The sequence below is a fragment of the Salvelinus alpinus genome, chromosome 4, assembly GCF_045679555.1.
Source record: "Salvelinus alpinus chromosome 4, SLU_Salpinus.1, whole genome shotgun sequence".
Classification (NCBI taxonomy): domain Eukaryota; kingdom Metazoa; phylum Chordata; class Actinopteri; order Salmoniformes; family Salmonidae; genus Salvelinus; species Salvelinus alpinus.
In genome coordinates, this window is record NC_092089.1 from 57,162,361 (window position 1) to 57,177,170 (window position 14,810).

General features: G+C 43.0%; 1 protein-coding gene across 1 annotated transcript in view; it reads right to left on the reverse strand.

Annotated features, from left to right (window-relative positions):
* Window positions 1-955: 955 nt before the first annotated feature.
* Window positions 956-14,810, reverse strand: part of LOC139574025 (receptor-type tyrosine-protein phosphatase U-like) — a 198,019-nt gene continuing 184,164 nt past the window's right edge. The window contains 2 exon segments of the mRNA XM_071398144.1: window positions 956-6,374; window positions 12,649-12,784. Coding sequence (XP_071254245.1) covers window positions 6,306-6,374; window positions 12,649-12,784 — 205 coding nt within the window. The 3' untranslated portion in view covers window positions 956-6,305.

Genomic DNA, 14,810 nt, shown 5'->3' on the forward strand with positions numbered 1-14,810 from the left:
TTATCATTATCATTGTCTCGAAAGACAATTCTCTTCCTCAATGGTGTGCAGCGAATTTTACTAGATGAAAAGCTGAAATGAGTATGACATCCTCACATTCAAAGCATACAAAATTGTTGAAATTTCACATACTATAAAACAAAACAAAATTGCATACCTAAAATGCCTCCTGTTTGGAACGCAAGTATGGTTATTCGGACATGGTCGAATGCCCATGGAGTTTAAAGTTAAGTGAACATAACATAAAATAACATCACATTCGATGAGTCTACGTGGCCATGAGTTGTCCCCCAATTCAACAAGGGAGCTGGGTCTTGTCCTCTAATTAATCTGGCTTGTCACTCTGCTTTAACACAGTATCAATTTGCAGGCCCACTGAATTATTCACCATAGCCCACGCTGAGGGAGGAAGTTTGCGGGTCCAGATACCTTACCAACCGTGAGGAGAGTACCAACAGAGGAGAGAGGAGAGGGGAAAAGAGAGAGGGAGAGTTGAGGACACTCAGAGTGAGAAGAATGATATGACAACAAGGAGACGGGGTGGGGAGGATACTTATTGGGAAAAATATGGGAAGAGTGAAAACATTTGAAAGGGAGTGAGAACGTATGTCATCTGATCCAGGGTCACTGATGCTAACAGACCACATCCGTATGGAGTAACCACAGTGGGTCAAGGCCCTACAGACAGACAGGAAGTCATTCTCCAGCTGTCAGCTCTCTCCACTCCTGCTGACAAGACCATAATAAAACCACAGATTATTTTCAGTGCTGTACATTTCAGAGAGGAGGACATGAGATCATAAGAACTCCAGACAGATGCTTTGCCATTGGAGCTGAGTGGACAGTAGGTACTAGAAATACAGCGCAGTGAATGACATCATCATTTGTCTTTACACGACTGGTTTCAATCAAACCATATGATGGGAAACATTTACCACAAAGATACAAGTAGCCCTTTGTCTCAATACATTTTTATTGTTGATGGTTGTTATTCTTCAGAACAAAAACCCGCTCACACCCCCCAAATATATTTCCGTTATTTTGCCTCCCTCTCTCCCTTTTTACATACACACCCTGCCCCACAAATACATGGTCAGAAACACAGTAGTCTTGTTCCAATATCATACAGAAACACTCAAGAAGGAACTAATGGGGGCGGCCCACTCAAGCAATTACTGTCATTGCGAAAGGATCATGAGAGCTTTGAAAAAGTAAATTGCGTTCAGTTCCCACTGACAGCTATGTGGAAATACACAATAAGTTCAGCTTTACAGCGTGATTTAAGTTTAAAGGTAATGTTCCTGCTTTAGTGGAGACTGCATAACACAGTAAATGCTGCATAGGTCGGCACAATCAGGAATTACCTTTACATTTCTATGGCAGAATCTGTAATACTTCAGCTTTACAGATTGAATAGAGCGCCAAGTAACGAAAATTTGAATGTCAATGAGAATGTCTTTGAAGTGGAAGAAAAAGGCAAACTGATTTGAAGAAGCAGAACATTTGGATTCACACATGCGTTGATGATGGTCAGAGGCGTGCTTTTTAGATGGAAGGGCTTTGGAATGGCACTCAGAGAAAAACGTCCAAGATCGGTGCCAAAATGTGGCAAATAATCCGATGGTATTAAACTCAGATGCCCCGTTTATACCTGGTGGTAAAATAGGTCCTTTGTCCTTGTCTACATTCTGATTGTACCCACACTTCCAGAAATGTGTCTACGCATGGTATTACAATTTTCAAGTACAGTGAAATGCATTTCTTGCAAGCTCTAACCCCAACAATGCAGAAATCAAATAACATGTGTCTGTTATCCATCCACTGAGTCTGCATTGTGACCAGATTTCCAGGTCCCTTCCTTCATACAAATTATTTCACAGCTATTCTTTCAAAATAATATTTATTTATTGTAAGACATATTTATGTAATCAGTCAATAGTGCCACCTGTCAAAGATTTTAGAGGGAGGAATAATTATGATTTTAAATGGTTTCTCTGTTACAGATAGATCGTGTCTGACTACCTCCTGAGGATGATTTGATTCACAATGTGTCTTTTGATCGTCTACACCTGTCAAAAAATGTGGGCACAATCAGAATGTAGACAAGATCAGGACAAAAGATGCAAGTTATAACCAGGTATAGACAGGGCTAGAATGATGGTCATGTACTGCTTTGTGGTCACTTACTGTACATCTTTACTCTGGGCAAACAGATAGTAATTAGTCACAGAACATACAATAAATATACATCTATATGTACACGTATACTTTCAAACCTCAAATAAGTGTCCAGGCACTAACTTTTGGAGTCCAGGGATTCCAAAGACGAGCAATGTTGCCTTTTGCACATGAAGTGTCCAACAAAACCCAGGAAGTGCTGCACTAGCAAGCCTCACCATTTTCCTCTTCCAGTTTTGCATTAAAAAGATGCACATCTGTCAGATTTTTAAGACCCTGTTTGGGTCTGGAATACTCTCTCTTTCTCCACTTCCTCCATCCTGGTGCTTTGACCAGACCGTGGATTTAAGAACCAGCAGGGACTGGGTCTGTCTTAGCTGTCGTGGTTGGGGTGAATGCCACTCATTGTAAGGTCCCAGTCCCAAGGAGAGGGCTTTTTTAGGAGGAGGAACTCCTTCTGGTCAATAAGAGTGACATTTGCACCACCATTATAGCACAGTAAGACACTGAGATCATCTTCAGAAAAAGCAAAATAAAGAGAACTGCTTATGTTCTCACTTGGTGGGTATTAGTAGAGATATTGGTTTACTGACCCTTGATTTAGCCACAAAAGGTTTTATTTAAAATCCCAAAGGGGATTTGCTTCATATTAGTGTTCTATGGGTTATGGACACTTTTCATTTAATTTGAGATCGGGGTCTCAGCACAGATCATATAATAGTCTATACAGTCCAACATGCATACTGTATGCGAGCTGTGTATTTTCATACAGATAGGGTCTAATGGGTTAGTTACACCAGTCTGTATTGTGGAACAAGGTCATGGTTGTGTAAAACCAGGTTTTCCACTCCCCCTGTTTGTTTGGTGTGAACATCAATGGAGTCCCCAGCACAGTAAAACACACAGTAAAACACATACGGTGCACAAAAAGTAAGAGCAGATTTATGTAACTTGGGGCCAATTTATATTGAAATGTATTTTTTATTTTATTTTTTCCCCAATTTCGTGGTATCCAATTGGTAGTAGTTACAGTCTTGTCTCATCGCTGCAACTCCCGTACGGATTTCGGGAGAGGCGAAGGTCGAGAGCCATGCGTCCTCCGAAACACAACCCAACCAAGCCGCACTGCTTCTTGACACAATTCCCATCCAACCCGGAAGCCAGGCGCACCAATGTGTCGGAGGAAACACCGTAGACCTGGCAACCTGGTCAGCGTGCACTGTGCCCGGCCCGCCACAGGAGTCGCTAGTGCGCGATGAGACAAGGATATCCCTGCTGGCCAAACCCTCCCTAACCCGGACGACGCTGGGCCAATTGTGCGCCGCCCCATGGGCCTCCCGGCCGGCTGCGACAGAGCCTGCGATGCAGTGCCTTAGACGCCACCCAGGAGGCCCATATTGAAATGTATTTGAGTATCTCTTCAATTGTATTCCTTTTAGGGATTCCTATCTGGGAGTCAAACCACATCAAATGATAGAGAACACAGATGTCCTACAAGGACTGCTCATATGGACAAGTGGTCACAGATAAAGTGGCAGTTTTAACTCTTTACATGTCTTAAACATCTTTCTCTACTGACTCAGCCTCTTAAATCTATCTGTACCACTGCACTTCTTTCAAGACTACCCCATAAGAGGGTCATCATATTGCACACATCCACATTTAGAACAGTGGTTTTACAAATACAGTGCATTCGGAAAGTATTTAGACCCCTTGACGTTTTCCACATTCTGTTACATTACAGCCTTATTCTAAAGGAGATTAAATAGTTTTTCCCCCCTCATCAATCTACACACAATATTCCATAATGACAAAGCAAAAACTGGTTTTTAGAAATGTTTGTAAATGTATTACAAATAAAACACTGAAATATCACATTTACATAAGTATTCAGACCCTTTACTCAGTACTTTGTTGAAGCACCTTTCGCAGCGATTACAGCCTTGAGTCTCCTTGTGTATGAAGCTACAAGCTAGGCACACCTGTATTTGGGGAGTTTCTCCCATTCTTCTCTGCAGAGCCTCTCACGCTCCGTCAGGTTAGATGGAGCAGCAGAGCTATTTTCAGGTCTCTCCAGAGATGTTCGATCGGGTTCAAGTCCGGGCTCTGGCTGGGCCACTCAAGGACATTCAGAGACTTGTTGGGCCTGGCTGGGCCACTCCTACGCTGTCTTGGCTGTGTGGTTACGGTCGTTATCCTTTTGGAAGGTAAACCTTCACCCCAGTTTGAGGTCCTGAACGCTCTGGAGCAGGTTTTCATCAAGAATCTCTGTACTTTGCTCCGTTCATCTTTCCCTCTATCCTGACTAGTCCCTGCCACTGAAAAGCATCCCCACAGCATGATGCTCCCACCACCATGCTTCATTCACCGTAGGGATGGTTCCAGGTTACCCCCAGACGTTACGGTTAGCATTCAGGCCAAATAGTTAAATATTGGTTTCATCGGATGAGAGAATCTTGTTTCTCATGGTGTGAGAGTCTTCAGGTACCTTTTGGCAAACTCCAAGCGGGCTTTCATGTGCCTTTTACTGAGGAGTGGCTTCCATCTGGCCACTCTACCATAGAGGCCTGATTGGTGGAGTGCTGCAGAAATGGTTGTCCTTCTGGAAGGTTCTCCCATCTCCCCGGAGGAACTCTGGGGCTGTGTCAGAGTGACCATCGGGTTCTTGGTCACCTCCCTGACCAAGGCCTTTCTCCCCCGTTGGCGCAGTTTCGCCGAGCGGCAGGCCCTAGGAAAATTCCTGATTGTTCCAAACTTCTTACATTTTAGAATGATGGAGGCTACTGTGTTCTTGGGGAACTTCAATGCTGCAGACATTTTTTGGTACCCTTCCCCAGATCTGTGCCTCGACACAATCCTGTCTCAGAGCTCTACGCACAATTCCTTTGAACTCACAACTTAGTTTTTGCTCTGACATGCACTGTCAATTGTGGAAACTTATATAGGCAGGTGTGTGCCTTTCCAAATCATGTCCAAACAATTGAATTTACCACAGGTGGACTCCAATGAAGTTGTAGAAACATCCCAAGGATGATCAATGGAAACAGGATGCACCTGAACTAAATTTTGGGTCTGAATACTTATGTAAATAAGGTATTTCCGGTGTTTTTTTATACATTTGCAAAAAAAAAATTACAACTGTTTTTGCTTTGTCATTATGGGGTATTGTGTGTAGATTGATGAGGAACAAAAGTATGTCATCCATTTTAGAATAAGGGTGTATCAGAATAAAGTGTGGAAAAGGTCAAGGGGTCTGAATAATTTCCAAATGCACTGTACATGTATCAACATGAAGGAGTAGAACAAAGTGAAGACAGGATTCAAGTCAGTCTGTGGGATTGACACGATTAAATTAAGTGACAGGTTAGGCATCCCGTTTGATTGGCATTGGATCAGTCTTATGACATACCAGGTTGGCCCATCACAAAAAGTGGCAAACACATAAAATTGTACTTCATCCTCCTATGTCTCGATGACTCTCATCTATTTATCATAGCACTGCCAAATTGGAAAATGTATTACGCAAAGCACTGTTTTTCATGTAGCCCATTGAAATCATTCCATTGAGTTGTACTATATCTTCCCCAGTGTTAGTGGACGGTAAGGCAGTTTGTGGTAGAGATATCTTGTATTCACCACAGTAGACTGCATTTGCTGTGGCTCTTGGAGAGACCGGAACACTTCCATGTAGAGTCAAATTCTGTTTTTAGCTCCGGACTCTCATCAACAAGACAAAAAACTGCCCGGGCCATCCATGTTTGAAGAAAAATGATGAAAGGCAGGGTAACCTCTCCACAGGTACTCTCTCATGTTTCTCCATTGTTGACGCCACAGAAACATTTAGCACAAAAGAGCTCCAGTCCAGAGGCAAAGACCAAAAACGCACAAAAACGAAGCTGAAAGTATCATAAATGAAAACAAATATCGTCAACAATAAAATGGAGGAAACCACAGCTGTACGTTAAAGGGTTAAAAGTGAGGAGCACTTCCCCCTTTTTTATATTCTTGTCCTTCACAACACCTTAGGCCCATTGATCCAAACAATAAAGTAAATGTTGAGGGGGTCACAGGGTATGTAACCCAGTCAGCAGTCACAGCCCACGAGATGCACCAGCTATGGAACATTGCTATCTCATGCTATCTTCTATGCAGTCCAAGTACTCCAGGATAAGGTCGTAGCAGAATCGGTATTGGTCCTGCAGAATACACACGTACATGCATTAGTTACATACATCAACAATGGTAGTGATATGTAGGGTTAGGATCAAATCCATTTAAACTCAGGAACTGAAAAATTTAAAAAGCTTCAATAAAAGATAACTTTTTAAGTCTTGAATTGAAATTCAATGTCATCTTAGGCCCGATCCCTACTTCGGAATGTAGGCCTTTCCTACACATGCCTTTCCCACACACCTCTCAGTATTTAGACGTACCTTTTTCGGTATTCGAAATAAATGTAATTCAATTGCTGAAAACCCTACCACTGGCTGAGCCAACAGATTTTCTCGTCAAAATTTCATTCAATAGGGTTTTTAGTACATTTATTGTATCTTAAGTCATCCCGTTAAATATGGTGCTCCTTTAATACTTTACAAAAAATATATATAAACGCAACATGCAACAATTTCAATGGTTTTACTGAGTTACAGCTCATATAAGGAAATCAGTAAATTTAAATAAATTCCTGGGACCCTAATCTATGGATTTCACATGACTGGGCAGGGGCGCAGCCATGTATGGGCATAGGCCCACCCACTTGGGAGCCAGGTTACACATGGTCTGAGATTGTGAGGCTGGTTGGACGTACTGCCAAATTCTCTAAAACGACGTTGGATGCGGCTAATGGTACAGAAATTAACATTAAATTATCTTGTAACAGCTCTGGTTGACATTCCTGCAGTCAGCATGCCAATTGCTTGTTTTGAGAATGACACAAATATAAATGTTCAAAGTCTACTGCCTCAGTTTGTATGATGGCAATTTGCATATATTCCAGAATGTTATGAAGAGTGATCAGATGAATTGCAATTAATTGCAAAGTCCCTCTTTGCCATGCAAATGAACTGAATCCCCCCAAAACATTTCCACTGCATTTCAGCCCTGCCACAAAAGGACCAGCTGACATCATGTCAGTGATTCTCTCGTTAACACAGGTGTGAGTGTTGGCGAGGACAAGGCTGGAGATCAAATCAAATCAAATCAAATTTTATTAGTCACATACACATGGTTAGCAGATGTTAATGCGAGTGTAGCGAAATGCTTGTGCTTCTAGTTCCGACAATGCAGTAATAACCAACAAGTAATCTAACCTAACAATTCCACAACTACTACCTTATACACACACACAAGTGTAAAGGGATAAAGAATATGTACATAAAGATATATGAATGAGTGGTGGTACAGAACGGCATGGCAAGATGCAGTAGATGGTATAGAGTACGGTATATACATATGAGATGAGTACTGTAGGGTATGTAAACATAAAGTGGCATAGTTTAAAGTGGCTAGTGGTACATGTATTACATAAAGATGGCAAGATGCAGTAGATGATATAGAGTACAGTATATACATATGAGATGGGTAATGTAGGGTATGTAAACATTATATTAAGTGACATTGTTTAAAGTGGCTAGTGGTACATTTTTACATAATTTCCATCAATTCCCATTTTTAAAGTGGCTGGAGTTGAGTCAGTATGTTGGCAGCGGCCGCTAAATGTTAGTGGTGGCTGTTTAACAGTCTGATGGCCTTGAGATAGAAGCTGTTTTTCAGTCTCTCGGTCCCTGCTTTGATGCACCTGTACTGACCTCGCCTTCTGGATGATAGCGGGGTGAACAGGCAGTGGCTTGGGTGGTTGTTGTCCTTGATGATCTTTATGGCCTTCCTGTGACATCGGGTGGTGTAGGTGTCCTGGAGGGCAGGTAGTTTGCCCCCGGTGATGCGTTCTGCAGACCTCACTACCCTCTGGAGAGCCTTACGGTTGTGGGCGGAGCAGTTGCCGTACCAGGTGGTGATACAGCCCGACAGGATGCTCTCGATTGTGCATCTGTAGAAGTTTGTGAGTGCTTTTGGTGACAAGCCGAATTTCTTCAGCCTCCTGAGGTTGAAGAGGCGCTGCTGCGCCTTCTTCACAACGCTGTCTGTGTGGGTGGACCAATTCAGTTTGTCCGTGATGTGTACACCGAGGAACTTAAAACTTTCCACCTTCTCCACTACTGACCCGTCGATGTGGATAGGGGGGTGCTCCCTCTGCTGTTTCCTGAAGTCCACAATCATCTCCTTTGTTTTGTTGACGTTGAGTGTGAGGTTATTTTCCTGACACCACACTCCGAGGGCCCTCACCTCCTCCCTGTAGGCCGTCTCGTCGTTGTTGGTAATCAAGCCTACCACTGTAGTGTCATCCGCAAACTTGATGATTGAGTTGGAGGCGTGCATGGCCACGCAGTCGTGGGTGAACAGGGAGTACAGGAGAGGGCTCAGAACGCACCCTTGTGGGGCCCCAGTGTTGAGGATCAGCGGGGTGGAGATGTTGTTACCTACCCTCACCACCTGGGGGCGGCCCGTCAGGAAGTCCAGGACCCAGTTGCACAGGGCGGGGTCGAGACCCAGGGTCTCGAGCTTGATGACGAGTTTGGAGGGTACTATGGTGTTAAATGCTGAGCTGTAATCGATGAACAGCATTCTCACATGGGTATTCCTCTTGTCCAGATGGGTTAGGGCAGTGTGCAGTGTGGTTGCGATTGCGTCGTCTGTGGACCTATTGGGTCGGTAAGCAAATTGGAGTGGGTCTAGGGTGTCCGGTAGGGTGGAGGTGATATGGTCCTTGACTAGTCTCTCAAAGCACTTCATGATGACGGAAGTGAGTGCTACGGGGCGGTAGTCGTTTAGCTCAGTTACCTTAGCTTTCTTGGGAACAGGAACAATGGTGGCCCTCTTGAAGCATGTGGGAACAGCAGACTGGGATAAGGATTGATTGAATATGTCCGTAAACACACCAGCCAGCTGGTCTGCGCATGCTCTGAGGACGCGGCTGGGAATGCCGTCTGGGCCTGCAGCCTTGCGAGGGTTAACACGTTTAAATGTTTTACTCACCTCGGCTGCAGTGAAGGAGAGCCCGCAGGTTTTGGTAGGGGGCCGTGTCAGTGGCACTGTATTGTCCTCAAAGCGGGCAAAAAAGTTGTTTAGCCTGTCTGGGAGCGAGACATCCTGGTCCGCGACGGGGCTGGTTTTCTTTTTGTAATCCGTGATTGACTGTAGACCCTGCCACATACCTCTTGTGTCTGAGCTGTTGAATTGCGACTAGATTTTGTCTCTGTACTGGGACTTAGCCTGTTTGATTGCCTTGCGGAGAGAATAGCTACACTGTTTGTATTCGGTCATGCTTCCGGTCACCTTGCCCTGGTTAAAAGCAGTGGTTCGCGCTTTCAGTTTCACGCGAATGCTGCCGTCAATCCACGGTTTCTGGTTTGGGAATGTTTTAATCGTTGCTGTGGGTACGACATCGTCAATGCACTTCCTAATGAACTCGCTCACCGAATCAGCATATTCGTCAATATTGTTGTTGGACGCAATGCGGAACATATTCCAATCCGCGTGATCGAAGCAGTCTTGAAGCGTGGATTCAGATTGGTCGGACCAGCGTTGAACAGACCTGAGCGCGGGAGCTTGTTGTTTTAGTTTCTGTTTGTAGGCTGGAATCAACAAAATGGAGTCGTGGTCAGCTTTTCCGAAAGGGGGGCGGGGGAGGGCCTTATCATGCTGATTGAGTTCGAATAACAGACTGGAAGCTTCAAAAGGAGGGTGGTGCTTGGAATCATTGTTCTTCCTCTGTCAACCATGGTTACCTGCAAAGAAACATGTGCTGTCATCATTGCTTTGCACAAAAAGGGCTTCACAGGCAAGGATATTGCTGCCAGTAAGATTGCATCTAAATCAACCATTTATCGGATCATCAAGAACTTCAAGGAGAGCGGGTTCAATTGTTGTGAAGAAGGCTTCAGGGCGCCCAAGAAAGTCCAGCAAGCGCCAGAACCGTCTCCTAAAGTTGATTCAGCTGCGGGATCGAGGCACCACCAGTACAGAGCTTGCTCAGGAATGGCAGCAGGCAGGTGTGAGTGCATCTGCACGCACAGTGAGGCGAAGACTTTTGGAGGATGGCCTGGTGTCAAGAAGGGCAGCAAAGAAACCACTTCTCTCCAGGAAAAACTTCAGGGACAGACTGATATTCTGCAAAAGGTACAGGGATTGGACTGCTGAGGACTGGGGTAAAGTCATTTTCTCTGATTAATCCCCTTTCCGATTATTTGGGGCATCCGGAAAAAAGCTTGTCCGGAGAAGACAAGGTGAGGGCTACCATCAGTCCTGTGTCATGCCAACAGTAAAGCATCCTGAGACCATTCATGTGTGGGGTTGCTTCTCAGCCAAGGGAGTGGGCTCACTCACAATTTTGCCTAAGAACACTGCCATGAATAAAGAATGGTACCAACACATCCTCCGAGAGCAACTTCTCCCAACCATCCAGGAACAGTTTGGTGACGAACAATGCCTTTTCCAGCATGTTGGAGCACCTTGCCATAAGGCAAAAGTGATAACTAAGTGGCTCGGGGAACAAAACATCAATATTTTGGGTCCATGGCCAGGAAACTCCCCAGACCTTAATCCCATTGAGAACTTGTGGTCAATCCTCAAGAGACGGGTGGACAAACAAAATCCCACAAATTCTGACAAACTCCAAGCATTGATTATGCAAGAATGGGCTGCCATCAGTCAGGGTGTGGCCCAGAAGTTAATTGACAGCATGCCAGGGCAGATTGCAGCGGTCTTGAAAAAGAAGGGTCAACACTGCAAATATTGACTCTTTGCATCAACTTTATGTAATTGTCAATAAAAGCCTTTGACACTTATGAAATGTTTGTAATTATACTTCAGTATTCCATAGTAACATCTGACAAAAATATCTAAAGACACTGAAGCAGTAAACTTTGTGGAAATTAATATTTGTGTCATTCTCAAAACTTTTGGCCACGACTGTATGTTTGTTTCTTCCATATGTAACTCTGTGTTGTTGTATGTGTCGAACTGCTTTGCTTTATCTTGGTCAGGTCGCAGTTGTAAATGAGAACTTGTTCTCAACTAGCCTCCCTGGTTAAATAAAGGTTAAATATTTATTTACATTTTTTTTAAACATTGAAAGAACGGGTTCAGAATATGAGGGATCAATGAAAGAATGCCTTCTAAATACATGCATATTCGTCTCCATTTCAGCATCAACTGGTAGATTAAAAAAATACTCTGATCTTGTAGATTATTTAGGTTTCGGAAAGTATTTATGAATCATAAAACCAGGTTTGGAGAGCCTTTACACAGGAAAGAAAGAAAACAGTGGTTTGATTCATGCTGAAAATTGCCACATTCAGTTCTTCAACCCATGGTAATGTTGGAAGATTAGTGTAGATATAATTAAAATAGGGAGAATATCGTTGTCTATTGCTGCATTAACCATGGAACTGTGTGATGACACAGTCAAGTATTGCGCCATGCGCTCTAATTCATAATGATTAAATTAGCCTACATGTCTTATTTTATATTATCAACTGTTAGTAATTATCCTCAGCAACAACTGAACGGCCATGAAGCGTTTACAGAGGAAGTAAATGAAAGTAAACAAAACAATGTAATTAAACTGAATAATAAGATAGTTTCTTTCAGTTGATATTGCCTAACAGTAAATCAAATCAAAATCAAATAACATTTTATTGTTCACTGAATATGTGTGGTTTTAGGCCTACTGACAGTCGATACTGATATTTAACATGATAGAAATAGGAGACAGAGAAAGTTGGGGTAGCCAATCATTATGACATTCGAGAGTGCCCTGCAAGTTAAAAGGCCATACGTACAATTTAAATTCTGCATAATGGCACAGCATTTCATAACCTTTACTCTGGGAAAGGTGATATGTGGACATGCTTCAGTTTGCTGCCATATGACTGGTTTCACATTTGTCTGCAATCATAAGGTAAAATAGATCTAAAATAAGTGTAATTTATATTTACAATCACCTTATCCAAACGGATGACTTATTTACCTAGCTCTTATCAATAGATCTTATCAAATTGTAAATTACACTGCATGGAGAATGGTGTTATTTCCATGGGGAAAACATTTAATAGATTATTTTTCCACTTGGAACTGGTTGGTTCGCTAGACCTTATTCATGGTTTCCTCAATCATGGTTTCCTCGCGTGTAAATGTGGTGGAAATACTAGGGAATTAAGTCAAAGTCATAATACGAGTAGTGGGTGAATAGCATGCTATTTTCATGCTAAAATTCAAGGTCGGAATATGCATAGAGAGAAAAGCGCATAAAAAGGCAATTATGTTCCATTTATGTGCGCTTAACCCGGGACGGAATTCCTCGCTAAAATACGCCAAAGCTAAATTGCAGCCGGCCAGCTCCACTCCACCTACCAGTGACTCCACCATGTTGGGTTTGGAGTTGCGGAGCGTCTTGATGGAGTAGAAGATGTCCACCATGTTCTGGTACTGGATCATCTCCAGCAGGATGGTGCTGGCACAGAATGTCCCACTGCGCCCACCGCCATTCCTATAAGACAGGGAGGAGTTGTTAGAGAAGGAGGAGTTGAAACACAACCTTCAGTGTGAAGTGCTAGGATTTTAGTATTTAGTAGGATCCCCAATTAGCTGCTGCCGAGGCAGGAAACAACACAACAGATAAAATGCATAATATACACAAATATACATAGCAGCAATACATTTACATTACAATTTATCCATTCAGCAGACGCTCCCATCCAGAGTGGCCCACAGCTAGTGCATTCATCCTGACTAGTCTCCCAGTCCCTGCAGCTAAAAAACATCCCCACAGCATGATGCTGCCACGACCATGCTTCACCGTAGTGATGGCTTCCTCCTCAGGTTTCCTCCAGATGTGACACTTGGCATTTAAGCTAAAGAGTTCAATCTTAGTTTCATCAGACCAGAGAATCTTGTTTCTCATGGTCTGAGAGTCCGATGAAAACGTGCTCCAGAATGCTCAGGACCTCAGAGTGAGGCGAAGGTTCACCTTCCAATGGGACAATGACCCTAAGCACACAGCCAAGACAACGTAGGAGTGGCTTCGGAGACAAGTCTCTGAATGTACTTGAGTGGCCCAGCCAGAGCCCGGACTTGAACCCGATCAAACATCTCTGGAGAGACCTGAAAATAGCTGTGCAGCAGCACTCCCCAACCAACCTGACAGAGCTTGAGAGGATCTGCAGAGAAGAATGGGAGAAACTCCCCAAATATAGGTAGGCCAGACTTGTAGCGTCATACCCAAGAAGACTCTATGCTGTAATTGCTGCCAAAGGTGCTTCAACAAAGTACTGAGTAAACTGTCTGAATAGTTATGTAAATGTGATATTTCAGTTGAACATTTTTATTAAATTAGCAACAATTTCTAAAAACATGTTTTTGCTTTGTCATTATGGAGTATTGTGTAGATTGGAGAGGGATTATTTTTTTTATTTTTTTTTAGAATAAGGCTACAACGTAACAAAATGTGGAAAAGTCAATGGGTCTGAATACTTTCCAAAGGTACTGTATACTGTTGAGTCGTCAACATACATGGACACACAGGCTTTATTCAAGGTCAATGTAAGGTCATTAATAAACACAGAAAACAACAATGGTCCAAGCCAACTGCCCTGTTGTACACCCCACTCAAACGAATTTGCATTAGAGGGGCTTCCATTAAAGAAAACCCTCTGTGTTCTATTGGACAGGTAACTGTCCATCCATGATAAATCAGAGGATGTTAACTTCTTCTTAATAGGGGGCGCTGTTTTCACTTTGGGAAAAAATTGCGCCCAAATTAAATGGCCTCGTACTCTGTTCTAGATCATACAATATGCATATTATTATTACTATTGGATAGAAAACACTCTGAAGTTTCTAAAACTGTTTGAATTATATTTGTGAGTAAAACAGAACTCATTTGGCAGCAAACTTCCAAACAGGAAGTGAAAATTCTGAAAATGGGGCTCTGTGTCAGGGCCTGCCTATTCAACTGGCTTATATTTATGGATCTGTACGCACTTCATACGCCTTCCACTAGATGTCAACAGGCAGTAGAATGTTGAATGGGCTGTCTAGCTTGACCTGAGACCGAATGAGAGCTTTTGGAGTGACAGGTCCGCTCTTTTGTCAGTATTCAACTGCGCACCAGGGAACCTAACATTGTCTTCTGAAATGCGTTACGTATACACGACGAAATGCTCCGGCTCTGATTTTATTGGATACATATGAGAAAAACATCCTAAAGTAGGATTTTCAACCGAGTTTGACCAGTTTAAATCGACGTTTATTGGGAATTTGGGAATTTTTCGTTCAGTACGCAAAGATTTCTTGGACATGTGCCCTCCACATGGCTAGCCAAAGTTGCTAATTCGACAGAAGAAATGGACATTCTAAAACAAAACAACGATTTATTGTGGAACTAGGACTCCTTGCACAACATTCTGATGGAAGATCATCAAAAGTAAGAGAATATTTATGATATTTCGTATTTTTGTGGAATATGTTGGCTCCAACAAGGCGGAGAATAGGTGAGCGCTGTCTCACAATATTGC